Source organism: Melitaea cinxia, chromosome 6 (genome assembly GCF_905220565.1).
Source record: "Melitaea cinxia chromosome 6, ilMelCinx1.1, whole genome shotgun sequence".
NCBI lineage: Eukaryota > Metazoa > Arthropoda > Insecta > Lepidoptera > Nymphalidae > Melitaea > Melitaea cinxia.
The window spans coordinates 3,233,383-3,250,286 of NC_059399.1; the positions used below are offsets into that span (position 1 = coordinate 3,233,383).

Below are 16,904 nucleotides of genomic sequence, written 5' to 3' on the forward strand. Positions count from 1 at the left end.
TACTCTCTCTTTAGGATGCTAAAATAATCTAATTATACAAGACCATTAGGGAATTATTTTTGAGACATTGAAAAATGTAATATTAATGTCATGATATCGCATACGCAAAATTACAATATAACAAAGTAGGAAACGTTTAAAAATATTTAAACAAGGTATTTGTTGTTTTATCTTGATTGTTATACATTACGAAATATTATTATTAGTCACACTATATACATACATAAATAAAGAAGCTTACCGCGCCATCTGCTACTCAATAGCAATAGCAAAAACAATATATTTTCATTCTTTAATTTACATCACAAGATAATTGATATAAAATATTTTATTAATTATTATTTATAATTGTACATTGGCAACAACTTGGAATCCAAAAAACATCTGTGTACAAGTTCTGTCCACTCGATTCCAGCGCTACCAATCGTTTCTGTATATATTTTTGTTCGCATCTAGAAGTGTATCCAAGAGGTATCGTGCACAGCCCACTGCATTCAGTTGATCTAATAAAAAATGTTTTTTGTTTAATTTGTATACAATTAAAAGAGCTGCCTACAATTTATTTAGTTCAAACAAATAAAATTACTAAGCCATTCGACAATAGATGTCGCTTGTTAAAATTGTAATTAAGGTATAAATGTTTCCTATATTCATACATAGATGGCGATTCATACATAGATTTTTACAGTTTTGAATTAATTATTTAGATAAAAAAAATAACTTACGTGCAAATTTCGGCTCGTACAAGTTGTGTCATATTGTCTGGCATGTTAACGACATACCGCCAATTACCCTTGTTGTTGAGAGCAGCACGGGGATTGATAAATTGTGTACGTACGCGGCACAATTCCTCGGTATTTGCAGCCTGACGCCTTGGCCGTTCAGCTGACTCGTCTTCACTGTAAATATGATAAAAATGACAGAAACTTACACAGTAACAAAACCACTGAATGGCATAAAGCGAACAATTGGCCTTATGGTAAGCGGTGACCGTAGCCTATGGACGAAAATATACCGGGTACAACACAAATTCGTTGCTGGCTCTACCTTCGCTGTCGACATATAGCATCCGCCAATAGCACGCCAAATAGTATCAGTTAAACCAACGGTATGGCAAGGTGAATTACTTTAAATAGCTATACATAATTTAAATATCTTTTAATTTCTAAACAAAAAATATGTTACATACTCGTATGCTTTAATATCTATATATATAATCTCGTATCTATAGGCTTCAGCCTGTAATATCCCACTACTACAATCAAAAAAGGAAACAGAATATTTAAAATTAAAAAAAAAATCTCCTTAACATAATAAATAATATAACAAAAAAGTGACTTTTCAGTTGTATGAAAAATAATTTAGTTCTTCATATGGATAGAGTTTTTACAAGCATATTCTTCATTACATAAACATACGCTTCAGCCTGTAATATCCCACTACTAGGCATAGGCCTCTTTCCCCATGTAAAAGAAGGATCAGAACTTAATTCACCACGCTGCTCCAATGCGGGTTGGCAGATATATTCTCTACTATAAGTAACGATCGCTATCTGGTGTACATGATAACAACCGGGACCGACGGCTTAACGTGCTCTCCGAGGCACGGTGGGGAGATCCACAAGGACTGCACAAACACCCAGACCACGGCAAACACCTGTATGGCCAATAATATCTATATATATAATATCTATACTTGAAGCAAAACCTTTGTACCGCTTTTAATGAATATTGCGAGCACGAAGGAGTATAAAAAATGAAATTTCGCACACTTATAGTTTATATAAGGAAGAAGTGCAGAATGCTAACATTTTTTTTCAAATTATGCATAAAATATAATAAATCAATAAAAAAAAACATTAGACACACTACAATGAATTTGACACACACACGCATATTATACTTTTTTATTGATTGTCAAAGTCTGTAGTCAAATTGAAAAGTTTAAAAAGGTTCTTTATTTTCGTTATTGGTTTGGTTTTATATAATTTAAATTTTTAATTATGGTCGAATTTCGACCTCTTGGCGACCACTAGTTTATGTTGACAATCCAATTAAATCAATTAGAAGATACGTGCAATATCGTATTTTTTTTTTTTTAAATAAAATATACTTTATCCTGTTAACTGGTACACATTCGTACTGTTTAAATGTTAGATAAATACAAACTATACCAACTTAGCTAATCCAAGAGCTATCTTCAACGCTTCAGCACCAGTAAGGGTCCTCGCAGCGGCAGCCTCTACTAGCTCCGCGTTACGTTTTCGTCGAGTCTGTCGGAGAGTTGTTGTACGTGTAGGAAACGTGACGGACCTTTGTATCGTCACGTCAGCGTCAGACCGCGACGGTGTTATGTATCTGATCATAGAAGATTTATGTTTAGAATTGTATATTGTTTATGTCTTAATAATATATGGCGATACGGGTTTTCTTAATGATAATATATTTTTTTAATTTGTTGATTTGTTGAAAATGTTAAAAGTAATTGTTAATAAAAATCTTGCTATCCGTATATCTGACTATAATTTGTTGTGTTGTTGCGAATAGTATTAAGTGGAAAGACAGGTAAATATTTAAATTTTATAAAGACAAAATAATTTGTAATATAAAAAAAGTAAACAAAATTTTACTAGCTCTCTCTTGTTTTGCTTAAACTACCTCAATGTAAAAATAGAATTTTTATATCTAAGAAAATAAGTTACTATCTTTATTTATTTTCTCTAAATATTTGTACACTTCTAACCGCTGCGGCTCTATCGGTATAGGACAATACCCAAAAGTTGTCTGGAAGAAATCGCTCTCTAGTGATAAGATCGCATCTGTACTTATTTTTGTTGTTTTTTTACTGTTTATATTTTGGTGTACAATTAAGAATAAATAATTTTTTTTTTTTTGATGTATGTTCTGCTTTATGGCAATCTGTTCGAAAACAATAAGCCACTTGTTTGGCTGGAACTACCTGATACTCTTATTGTTATCATTGAGAGCCAATTAATTGCTGAGATTTCCAGCAAACCCTCTTCTTGGCTCAGTCTACAAATCTTCGGGCGAGACTGGGAACGCCTTGTCTTTTCAGTCGACAGTACTGCAGTCCACCCTCTCCACTCAAAGCCCGTGCGAGTTCGTTTGCATGAGTTGCTAGTTTATTCTGGTAAATAATTAAAATAAACAAATAATTTTCATATCTTACTTCCACCATTCATTCGGGTTGTACTGCGTGACGCCACTTGACGCTCTGAGCCAATCAGTATCATAATTTTGGTACAGGGGCGAATTGAAATAATTAGGATTATAAATGTTCAAGTTTGGTTCTGTGTTGTGTCGTAAACGTCTGTTGTCGTATTCGTACTGGTTGAGAGCTGGGTTCCAGTACGTTGGCGCAGTATTATGGTACCCTTGAAAACCGAATTTGGAGTAATTTGATGCTTGATACGCTTTTATGTTGTATGGATTCGGGTTGATTGCTGACGGTGGCTGTAACGGCGTTTTGTCAGAAAATATATCTGTAATAAAAGGAAAATAATTAATTTATACATTATTATAAACTAAATTAAAGTAATAATATACTGAATTTAGGTATTATTGCTATAAACTTAGAGGTCAGTTCTGTGAAACGTAGGTCAAAATAAAATTGGAACGATGGGTTAGCAAATCTAATCCGCAAATCGTCTTTTAAAGAGGGAGCATAGATATTAAATAAAATAAATGAATATTAATAAATAAAGCGAGAAAAACAAACATTAAAATTAATATATATATAGTTATAATCTTTAAAAAATCAAAAAAGTGAGAATTCTAATTACATAATTCAATTTAAAACTTCAACTTGAATTCAAATTAAAGTTATAATAACCTAAATAAAAGTTACACACAAAAGTAGGTAAAATATTTCAAAAGAATGTTAGAAATTTTAAACGAAAGCTAAAATTATAACTTAATTAAAAAGAAAAGCGTCAGCTGCCGATGTAGTTAATGAGTTAGAAACTTCTTTAAAAACGATTGATCGTATTAATTTGTCATATGATAATTCATGCTAAGCCCTTCCATCTTTCTGTCTTATTAATAAACATACTTCGATATTTTAATCGAAAAATTTATTTATGTAAAATTTGCTCATTTCAGTTTTGACTAAGTCAAATTTCTTTCTACATTAGAAATTATTTTATTAAATACTAGCAGCCCGGACAGACTTCGTTTTGTCAAAGTTAATAGTGAAAATAAGTTTTATTTTTTTATTTTAAAAATTGAAACCTTCCGTGAGCCTTAAGGAACATACAAAAAATAAATTAGCTAAATCGGTCTAGCCATTCTCGAGTTATGCGCTTAGGAACACAAATATTTTGTCATTTTCTGAGCAAATTAATCCACCATTCCATAAAAACCTTCTACAAAGAATCATAAGACTTGTAGAGACTTGTAAGAAAAAAAAATGTCCGAATTGATCCAGCTGTTTCTGAGTTCTTGAGTTTGCGCTTGGCAACACATTTAGCGATCTTCTTTTTATTTATATAGAAGGTTAATTAAACACACTTTCACAGGCTACTTCAATTTTGAGCAAGATATTTCATGCTGTGCCCTGCATATAATAGCGCTGTGCGCGACCTCCTATAAAATTTGTTCTTACCGTGATTAAATTTTGAATGAAATTTCGTATTGTAGTCCTTGGTAAAGTCTTCATTAACAAGCGAGATCTGATCCACGTGGGGTAAAGAGTTCGGCCCGTACCCGTACGGGTAGTTTGTTTTCTTATTTGACTCGAAGTCGTCCCGACTTTCATCTGACAGGAGAGTTCGTATGTCATATTGGCCAGCTTCAACCAATTTTCTTATTACTTTTCTGAAATGTTAAGGTAACATTGATTAAATTACAATATTGTACAGAAGTACTATGAAAAACTTAATTAAGGAAATATTCAGATAAGTAACAATACAGTTTATGTATAAACACTATTATATAACATACACGCGCACACACACACACACACGCACGCGCATGCACATGCACACGTATAATACACAACCACATAACACGCGCTAGTTACGTACTCTCGCACGTAGGCATGCTTGCGCGAAGTTAATTACATACATTATTAGTATAAATTTGAGTTATTCTTACTCAGGGTAAGGATCAGGGTGCAGGCAGTACGTGAGGCCAGGCTGAGCGCAAGCGGGCGCGCGGCCCGGAGGGGCGGGCTCAAACGCACAGTTCTGGCCGTATGGACAATTGTAACCCGTGCAATCGCTTACCGCCCACACTATCTGTAAATAATATATAAGGTTCTATTATTAACTACTTACTAGTTTTAGGAAATTTTTGACAAAGAATATGTATTCAGGCTTGTTAATAGACAAAATTATAAAAGTTATACACTTAAAAATTGTTTTTAATAAATATATCATCTTTTATGACAGAAGAGACATCAGTCTTTTACAATTTTTTTATATGTATAAAAACATACGTGTAAATCATGATAATCTACATATTCCTTTGGTATATGAATAGTTTAGAGTTAAGACTAAAAGAGAAAATGTTGTAAATAATACGAAAATTCGACGGCTGTTCCGGTGTAATGCTGGATGTGTGGTGTCGGCGGTGCCTAAACACAAACGGTCGCGGTTTCGATTCCCAATCGGAGTGGATATTTGTGTTCATACAAATATTTATTTTCGGTCTGGTTGTTAGTCCTTGTGGGTCTCCCCACCGTGCCTTGGAGAGCACGTAAAGATATCGGTACAGGTTGTCATCATATACACCTGATAGCGATTGTTACTTTTGGTCACTTATATTATTATGGGAATATATCCGCAAACTCGTATTGAATCCTTCTCTTACATGGGGAAAGAGTCCTATGCCCAGAAGTGAGATAACACAGTCTGAAACATATACAAAAATTGTTCAATTAGTGTTATAATTAATATCATTATTAATAATCAGGTACTCATAATCTATAATTATTACTAAGCGGAATCGATGAGAAATACTGACATTGACATTTGTCAAAAATGTGGATGTGACTCAACAGATGAGATGCTATTAATGTATAACAAATATGGCTTCCATACATCTTGACAACTCCCAGACACTGTATAATAGGTGAGAATCCGCTTATGACACCATTAGAGTGTCATATATACATATGTAGATGTAGTTCACACATTTAAGTGAGATGATGGTTGTACATTATCAAGATTTCTTCATTCATTTGATTTAATGACTTACAAGGGTAGAGTACTTTGCCAATGTGACGAAGGAAATGATTTGCCGAGGCAATCGTCGAAATATTAGTACGTGCATGACGTGCAAACGGTAATATTTTTTTTTCTTTAGTGTTCGTTATTGTCAGAATAGATGAGAGAAGAAGAATCAATTAAGTCCCGAAAAAAAAAATGGCATACCGAAGTTCGACGGGTATAGTTTGCAATAAAACCGGAAGAGTTTTTTGGGATGTGTGAGGAACAGAGGTGTTAAGTTCCTCGTCTGCCATCGAAAAGGGAGGATCCTCCAACCAGGCGGGAATTGTGTCTGGCGGGCGTTAGTTTTCTCTAATTTCTGTATGTCGCGAGATAGATGTCGCTACAGTTTCATTTCTCTACATTAATGATACTTAGAAATTTATTAATTGCAAAATCCCAAACAAGCAAGAGAAAGTTCGCAATTTATTTCCCAATCAAGTAATAGATTTGTGCAACAGATGGATTTGTTTACATTTGAAACGGGGAAATACGCACGAAACTGAGAACGCTCTAACATTCACGAGGCGAGTCAGATTAGTACACGACGCTTTCGTTTGCGTGATAGGAATAGTTGATCGCGGATTACGTTGAGTACACTTTAGTGGTTTTAGTGTATGTAGATTTTTTTTTTTTTTAATATTTTTGGACATTTACTTATAAAATGGCTCTTCCCATGGGTGTCGTAAGAGGCGACTAAGGGATAACACAGTTCCTCTACCACCTTGGAACTTAAAAAACCGTCTGATGGCGGGATAACTATCCACTGCTGGCTTTGAGATACACAGTCCGAAGACGGACAGCAGCGTCTTCGGTGCGACAAAGCCAGCCCTGCGGTCAACAACCTGCCTGCCCAGCGTGGTGACTATGGGAAACACACATGAGTTCACGCCATTTTTGGCCCGAGGTTGTGGAGACCCATGTCCAGCAGTGGACTGCGCTAGGCTGAAGTGATAACATTTATTATTAACTGATCTCAAAGAACCACAAAAATATACAATTTACTATATATTGATACACTCGTAAGTATACAAAAAGGGTCTACTTGATCATAGCTGTCTTTGCTGCTTTAGAAATAAGTTCAGAACAATGAAGTACTACGTAGTGTAATATTTTTTTTTATATCTAATAACAATAAAATAAAAATACCAAAATATTCAAACTTAAAAGACCCTATTTTTTATACATTAATTTGTAGGGTAGCTCTACCTTAGGATCCCCGAATGGATGATCATCGACTGATTTGTGGATCTAGAATTAATGGGAGAAGTAAGGAGCAGATCCTCGTGTACCCAAATCCTGCCCTAGATAAGGTTTACCCTTTATATAAGTTTATTGTAGCTATGCAAATAAAACCCAAAATAATCAAATTTATTCCTAACAGAGCTATTGTTTTCATGCAAAATAATGTATAAATGCTTGCTCGTCGACATTAATTTAAATTTGGGCCTCGTGACAAATAAAAACGAAAGATGCAGTCTATAAGGTCTCGAAATTACAGTGACATGTCATAAATATACAGGCAAGGCTATGTAATTGCAGATAATTACATCAATCACCAACAATGGTTGACACATGTGATATCATTAACCATTGAACCAGCACAATGCTATTTCAAGTAAATTTACATATCAAAGTGAAGTGTCAAGATCTCATAAAGGTGTTGGTGTAGGAAGAGACTTGAAAGGTTTAAAAGTCTGATTATTTTGTAAGAGTTAATTTGAAACTTGATAAAAGGATGTCGTAGGATATAGTCTCATATAGTATATAGTATTTGACTCGCCATTTGGCACATTTTGTAGTGGCCCTCCTTTCTGCTCAGGGGATTGTGAGCCTGGGTGTAATACTTGTAATTATTTATGTACGTATTATTTCTTCGTACATTTATCAAAAAAAAAAAATGGTTATGACATTCGGTTGTTAGACGACCGTGTGTGTATACGCTTCACGCTTCAGCCTGTAATATCCTACTACCAGGAATATGCCCCTTTCCCCATGTAGAAGAAGGATCAGAGTTTAATCCACCACGCTGTTCCAATGCGGGTTGGCGGATATATTCCCTACTATGAGTAACGATCGCTATCAGGTGGTACATGATAACAACCGGGACCGACGGCTTAACGTGCTCTCCGAGGTACGGTGGGGAGACCCACAAGGACTGCACAAACACCCAAACCACGGCAAACACCTGTATGGCCAATACAAATGTTTGTCATGTGCGGGGATCGAAACCGCAACGGCCAGCGCAACAGGTACAATCCATGGCGGCGTGTGTGTATGTTAAAAGATATTTATTTATTTATTTATTGTTTGTGTTATATAATACTTTTTTCTTTATACGTATTAAAAAAACTGTAGTCCTCAAACATTAACACGAATTTTCCTCTACTAAAGCTACCAAGAAGGTATCGCTCTGTAGCGATAAGGCCGCTTTTCGTACTTATTTCCATTACAATAATTAAATAATTAACATTGTTGTTATTAGTACGATTATATAATAAATAACACAAATTTTATTGTTATACATAATTTATACAAGTGGGATGCATTAAATGATAATAATATACTATATAAAAAAAAATCTTTAACAACAACCACATCTCTCATAACAAATTTACCAAGTATCGAATACTAACCGATTCTAGTGTTTTGAGACTGACACATGACTGAACAATGACAATAATCTAAAGATTAAAGGAGTCATTTGTTACAACTTAACTAAATATACTTAACAGCCCTAACTAATACATATTCTGTAAAAATAATATTATGTTTCAGAAGAAAGAATTTACACTTCAGAAGAAGTTATTAATTGTATTTTCATGTAAGAATGACTTCATTGTTTTATAAAAAATTCTATTTCATTTTTAGATATTAATGATTGAACAGTTGGTCTATCTGTTTTGGCACTCACGCATGGACTAGCCTTACATTTTTTTTTAAAGTATAAAATGTTAACCAAAACATGTGGTAATAGTTGAGTACATGGTATCTTTTAAAACAAAGCAACTGTCGAAATAAAGTAGGACGACCCGGACAAGTCGTGTTATGAAATAGACATTTTTTTTTGAATAGTTTCCTCTTCACCTTGAAATATACTCCGTTACTAAATAACAAAGCATATGTACTAGAAAAATTTCATAATTTTCGTCTCAAAGTAAACAACAAGAGACATAAACTTAGACGTCAATTAACTATAGCTCTTTCTCAGCTTTATTTTTCAGGCGTTTGCGTAACATTTTTAACTGTGTGAATATTTGTTAATATTAAGTGTTGATTTCATCAAACTTTTTATTTCTCGCTACACTTAGAACTTATCGAAGTGTAACGTCTTTAGAATCGTTGTGATTTGAAACTCTATGAAACGAAAATGCGTCACGATAAAGAAACAAACAAACACATAAATGTAGGATAAAGTCGGTCAGAGAATTAGATACAAGACATTATGTTACACAGTATTTATTTTTTAATTTTAATTTGTTTATTACTATTATTATTATTATTATACTGAATGTCACTCCGCCCGCCCAATACATAATAGATACATATATTATAATAACTACTTATATAAATAATATAGTAAATTTATTTATACTTACATATATAAATATAAGCGGGTGGAGGAATACGCCCCGGCAGGGAGATCAAACGGCCGGGGGTTAGGGCTGTAGGCTGAGAAACCGGCGGACAATCCTAGCCGAGTCAAGTAACACCGTCTTCTGCATCCTGGCTGCGAGCGAACCGTCCCGGATCCCCAGTTGCCTCAGATGGTGAGCGAGGCTAACCGGGATCAAACCGTTGGCAGATATTACGATAGGGATTATTTCAGCTGACCCCACACCCCACACGTCGACAATCTCGTGCGCCAGATCCAGATATTTACGTTTTTTCTCAGTCTCGGCTTTCACGAGGTTCTCGTCATGCGGGACGGTGATGTCCACTAAAAATACCCTCGACCGTGCCCTGTCCATCACCACGATATCAGGCTTGTTCGCCAGTATCGTCCTGTCTGTGGCGATAGGCAGGTCCCAGTAGAGCCGGACTCCGTCGCGTTCGAGTACTGGCACCGGTGAGTATTGGTAATACGGCATCCTCTGTTCCAGGAGACCGTACATAAGAGCAAGCTCTTGGTGGAGAATCTTGGCCACTTGGTTGTGTCTGTGCAAGTACTCAGTATTAGCAAGCGCGGAACAACCCGAAAGCACATGCCTGAGTGACTCACCGGGATGACGACAGGCTCGACAGAAGTCGGGAGTGCCATCCTTCAGGACGTGCTTTCGGTAGTTGTTCGTCTTGACCACCTGATCTTGTATTGCACAGACAAAACCTTCAGTTTCCCCAAAGAGGTCGCCGAATCGCAGCCACTGCACGGAGGCCTTACTGTCCACGTGTGGTGCGTGAAGCGCCTTGTAGAACCGTCCATGCAGTTCCTTCTCCATCCATACGGTCTCCCGGTCAGAGGTGCTCAGTACGACCGGTTTCTGCCAGTTCTCTTTGGCCAAGGCTAGGGGGGTTAGTCCTTTGTCACACATTGAAACGTCACCATGCAAAGCGCTGTCCCGTCTCGTTTCAAAGTAGGCCCTGAGGCTGCACACCTCGCGGTTATGCATAGTCTTAGCGCTTAACATGCCTCGACCACCACACTTCCGCGGGATGTACAGTCTCATGACCGACGACTTAGGGTGGTGCATGCGATGGTGCGTCATAGTTGTGCGGACTCTTCTGTCCAGGGCGTCAAGTTCGGTCTGAGTCCATCTGAGTATGCCAAAGGTGTACAAGAGAGTGGGCATGACCCAAGCGTTATAGGCTCGGACCTTGTTGGCTCCAGACAAGTAGCTCCGAAGAACTTTTGTCAGCCGTCCAAAAAAGATTTCACAAACTGCCTGTTTCATGTCCACTTCCTTCACCCCTATGCATTGTGACATACCCAGATACCGGTAAGATTCAGCTTCGGAAAGGGTCTTGAATGATGTTAATTCGAGACTAAGCTGCGACGATTGAGTCACCTGACCCCTGTCCACATGCACGACCGCACACTTATCCACTCCAAGCTGCATCCTGATGGAACTGCTGAACTCCGTAGTGATTTTCAGCAGCTCCTGCAGGCGTGCAGCGTTAGGTGCCAGCAATTTGAGGTCGTCCATGTAGAGAAGGTGGGAGACTTTAGTACCTCCTCTCCGAAACTGAAAGCCTGTCCCCGAACGCTCCAGCAGGGTGCTTAGAGGGTTCAAGGACAAGCAGAACCATAGTGGACTCAGGCAATCACCCTGGAAAATACCCCTCCGTATCCTGATTGGGTCATCCGCACCCGTCAGTCGCTCGCCCTGGAGACATAGGATCGTGCTCCATTGCCCCATACATACTCCGAGGAAGTCTCGAACTGCCTGGTCAACCTTGTACAGCTCGAGGACCCTCAGGAGCCATGAATGAGGTACCGAGTCGAAAGCCTTTTTGTAGTCGATCCAGGCGGCCGAAAAGTTCCGACGGTTGCGTCTGACAAGCTGGCCCGCCACAGAGTCGATGAGAAGGAGCTCCTTTGTACCGCGACCGCCTCCACGACATCCGTTCTGAGCTGCAGACAAGATATTAAACTCACCAATATGTCGTGAGATCTTACAGCTCAGAACGGACGTCAGTATCTTGTAGATGGAGGTCAGACACGTTATGGGGCGGTAGTTGGTGGGATCTGCGGTGTTGGTGGACTTAGGAGCTAAGTGAGTGATCCCGGTAGTGAAAAGGTTCGGGAGTGTCTTCCGATCTATTGCCTCTTGGTATTGTCGAGCCAAGGTCGCATGGCAGACCGAGAGCCCTTTCAGCCAGTAGTGATGCAGACCGTCGGCCCCCGGACTTTTCCAGTTCGGAGCCCGCCGGACCGCACCACTGACGTCCTCCGTAGAGATGGCGATTGGGTTCATCGGTTCAATTTTAGCACATGCGTCCTGAACCGCCGCAATCCAAGGGCCCTCCTCGTGCTCCACCTCCCCTGACCATATGTTGCGCCAGAAGGCGACGAGGTCAACCGTACTCGGTTTTAGGGAAGCAGAGCTCGATATCGGGTTCTCCAGCTTTCTATAGAACCTTTTCTGATCACTCACGAAGAGGCGATTTTGTCGAAAGCGCTCAACTCTCTCAGAGTACCTGCGAATGCGCTTTCCCCATGCCGCGATTCTCTGCTTCAGGCCGTCGATGCGCTCCGTTAGTTTATCGGCTATGTCAGGCTGATCGAGGCTGATGCCTAGCCCGTTGAAGGCCATTCTAACAGAGCGCACAATCCTTGGCCTTGTATTGCCCGACCTGAAAGCTAGCAGCCTACCAATGAGGGCCCTGGCCAGGTTGATACGGCGTTCTATTCTCCTCTTCCAGGCTGGTACGTCGCTATTCTTATGAGTAGCGCGTCCAGACTCCTGGGTCTTGGCTCCGACAAGGCGGTGCACCGCTAGAGCGGCGCCGAAGAGAATAGAACCCGTATCCTCCAAGCTGAGGCTGCCTTCCAAATAGGGCGGCAACAGTCTGTTGGCTGCCTCAATGGCATTCCGCGTCGCGGCATTGAGGGGGAGGCGAGAGAGTCGCGGTCTCATTTCCAGAGGAGCGCCTCGAGTCTCGGAAATCGCCTCTTGCAAGATCCCTCTCATCTGTTCTACTTTTTGGGCGACTGCTCCCTCAGTGATCACCTCCACAGGCGCTTCGCTACGAACGCCTTCTTGTTGCGTTGACACTTCGTTGCGCACCGCGGACACGGGTTCGACTTCAGGAGCAGCCTCACGTCGAAATCGTTCGAGCTCGGCGGCGTCAAATATGCCCTTTCGTTGGATGTACCGAGCTCGATCTGCCAGGTTCTGTTCCGTAACAGTTAGCGTAGGCTCAAGCAGTAGGAACTCGCGGTGCATTACTGCCCGGTAGCCAGTCCGCCCGGTTTCACGTCCTACAGCCCTATAGTACGCACGCATGACACTCTCGTTGATTTTCGGTGTCCATCTCATGCGACGTACTCCACCAGCGGCGGGCAACGAATGCTGAGTCCCTTGGGACTCTGTCGTCGCCAAGCCAACTGGTGGGGATGGTGGATAACCCGACCGGTCAGGTGGTGGTGCCGGTCGGCGGGGTTGGCTGGCGGCCCGCATGCTGCCACGTCCAGCGCCAGCTCCAGACGCGCCCTGGCGTCCCCCAGGCAGCGGCCCTATGCGCCTTTCCAAATTGTCCTCCATCATTTTAGTTTTTTGAGTGCTAATATACTCACTTGGAGAGGCACTCACGCTCTCCGAGGAGGCTGCGTAGGTGTTATGCAGCTTTTGTTGCCCTTAGTCGCCTTTTACGACAGCCTAGGCGTAGGAAGGGGTGGTCCTAGTCTACTCTGCCGGGAACCACACGGCTATTATTATTATTATTATTATTATTATTATTATTATTATTATTTTATTTATTTATTTATATTTTTTCACCGAGAAAAAATCTCTCGTAGGCTATTTTTCTATGTGTGTGAATTTCACACACACACTTTTTATATTTAGAATTTCTCATCCATAATATTTCCTTAATTACGAAATATTTATCTGTAAAAAAGAAATTAAGAAATACGGTTCACGATACATGAACGTGATGGGCGTTTGTAGCTATATATTCTAGTCGGATGTTCTTTCATATAAAAAATTTGGTGAAAACGAGTTTGTATGTAGTATACATCAAATGAGGAACCACATACAACAAGTTCGTTCGTTCCAAATTAAAGATGCTTACAAAACTTGATAACAATTGGTTCAGTAGTTTCGAAGTTACATACTGGTAACAGCGCCACCTACCGAGTCCAATTTAGATAAAAACTACCCTATCTCTCAAGTTGGACCAAGTTACAGATACTTACAAAATTTGATAAAAATTAATTCAGTAACTTCTGAATTTATCTGGAACATACATCGTGACACGAAAATTGTATATATATAAGTAAGTACAAATGTAAATCTTTATTATATCAGTATTAAGTAAGTTGTAAATACATAACGACATAGGCGGAGCTTGAACCCAGTAAGCACTTGTATCTAATACTTATCTAGTACACTGAACTGAGAGTTGAGACCCATTGTTCAGTTATACGGTATTAATTTACATAATGTGTTTATTTTCCTCGTTAAACTGCATTTGTGAACAGACAACAATGGCATACCATTATAGTATCTTTTCTTATATTTTTTATTTAATTTGTCAATATTATCTCATAAATGCTATAGTTTTGAATGTAATTAATATGTTTGGAGAGAATTTACTTGGGAGTATATTTAGAATTTTTCTGTTGAGATGGTTTCATAAGAAACACAATATTTTTTAAATTCGTTAACTTTTGAAGATAAACAAATCCTCAAAGACGTATGACTACAAAATACCTCATACTATAATTGCCTTTATCCTCACAAATGTTTAAAAAGGGGGATTGAATTGAAACATGCAAATACTCGTATGTCAATCCCGTTACTGGGCAAAGGTTTTCTTTCTTATATAGAAAAACGAGTTAAAATATTAATCATTACAACAAAGCAACTCTAGGTAGGTTGGTAAAAACTTACAGGATGGCGCTACGTACATATAAACTACGTATAAACAACAATTGACTGGTTTAAAAGTTATTAATTGTAGTTAGTTATGCTGCAATCGGAAACCATTATATTACAAGATAAACTCAAATTAATTACGAGAAAAAATCGGAAGCAATGTAACATTATGTAAGTTAAGTTACGCGTTATGTTGTAATATGTTCGCACACACGACTCTTTGTTATAGAATTATTATACAAGTACGTTACTGTGTTAACTTAGAAGAGTTAGCTTAAGTAGAGTTAAATTTATTACTATTACGTTTTGTGGATGAAATGGTTCGATAGAAAGCGCTGGTTAAATTCTGTGAAAAGAAATATGGATCTATAAGATTATAATAACATAATATACTATTATTTGGTCTAGATTTTAGAAGATTAATCCTGGCAGGCAGATAATAATTCGGTTTTAGATAATAAGCGATCTGTACATAAATTGTTTTGAGAACATATTGTATACAATTAGTATATAAATGTACGAAAGAAATTCAAAATCAATATACAAAACTTCTCTAATCCGTATTATTACATAATTCTGAAAATCTGTGAAAAAATCAAATCAGACCAAGATCAAGAAATGATAAAGGAGCTTATGTTGTCTTTATGTTTCATGTAAAGGGATTCCAATTACGTAAATGTTTATTTTAATGTTTTTCTCGTAACAAGTCGGATCCACGTTCATTTGACACAACGTTTTATGGTACAAGTGTTTGGAAAGTAGACTAAACTCGACGATAACTCAGACACTGCGCAACTGACGATAAGATCTAACTCCGAGCTGAATGCTAAATGGCGACAAATTTGAAAACATACGCTCAACTGAATAAACAACAAACGTAATAATTTAGAATTAAAAGTAATTTTATACATTTATATTTTTACTTAAGTTTGGAAATATTTAAATTTCAAAAATGACATTTATTTGTATGTGTGTACAATATTTGTACAAGTAGTAACAACACGTGGACGAAGACAAGTAATGTCTGCTTTGTATCATTCAATAAAGAAGTAATTTGTTTCTTAGAATATTTATTTTTGTTAAGATTTATTTTAATTACGATTCACTATAATCTATACTTAAGAACAATAATTCTTTTGATTGATTTTCTGAGGTTAGTTATGATATTTTTTATTAAAATTTGTAATCGGTGGTAACTTCTCTTTAACTATGATTAATTCATTAAAACAAAAATTAATTTATAAATTTAATTTCTAAAATAACTATTCAAAAGTCATTTTAAGGTCTACTTGAATAAAATTTTTGATTTTGGTTTTATACTTCGCTGTGAAAAACTTTAGTAATCGTATAAGGTATAAATTCTCTATGATTTACATAAAATTAAAATACCACAAAAAGAAGTGTAGACGACAAAACGTTCATGCGTATGTAAACTGCGTTAATGGTCGTCAGGACAAAAAACATTTAAAACCACTTTCCCGGCATATCATCGCTTATTTAGGAAACGTTTGAGTCATCTTCGTTGCCAAAATTTCGCAAGTCATGAATGACACTAGTTTTACTTATAGTTATATAAAACTAAACCATAATTAGGTACTTCAATTTCTTAAATACATACTTATGTCACTTCAAAGAAATTTCACCTTGCTGATACCATTAAAGTTATAATAGATGCTTTACCAAAATGAAAATATCTATACATATTTAATTCACCAGTCTTTTTCACCGACTTAAAAAAGGAGGTTCTAAATTCAACTGTATTTTTTTGTGTGGTACCTCATAACTTTTGACTGGAAGGACAGATTTCGAAAATTCCTTTTTAGCCGAAAGATACCTGTCTGAAAAGTACCTGTCATGTGGTCCCATCAAATTTATTCGAGATCTGAGAAGCACTTTTCGAGTTATATCTAATAATGCATATTTACTTGACTATTTTTGTTCGTCTACCTACATAGTATTTACTAGTCGATGTACATGAAGTCGTATTTTTTTTTTCGTTTACGAGCAAACACAACAGTATTATTATACAAATTAAGACAGTAAAAAGAAAATTTCAACGTTTTATACAGTAAAAAGGCTATATTATTCTTGAAAAGCGATTCCTTTCGGAGAATCTTGGAACAAACAAACTCGTA

At 37.5% G+C, this 16,904-nt stretch overlaps 1 protein-coding gene across 1 annotated transcript in view; it reads right to left on the reverse strand.

Annotated features, from left to right (window-relative positions):
- Positions 1-331: 331 nt before the first annotated feature.
- Positions 332-16,904, reverse strand: part of LOC123654484 (protein spaetzle 5) — a 30,653-nt gene continuing 14,080 nt past the window's right edge. Inside the window, exons 2-7 of the mRNA XM_045590384.1 lie at positions 5,115-5,257; positions 4,624-4,835; positions 3,190-3,502; positions 2,178-2,357; positions 726-899; positions 332-503 (exon numbers count right to left, since the gene is read on the reverse strand). Coding sequence (XP_045446340.1) covers positions 332-503; positions 726-899; positions 2,178-2,357; positions 3,190-3,502; positions 4,624-4,835; positions 5,115-5,257 — 1,194 coding nt within the window. The remainder of the gene's footprint in view (positions 504-725; positions 900-2,177; positions 2,358-3,189; positions 3,503-4,623; positions 4,836-5,114; positions 5,258-16,904) is intronic.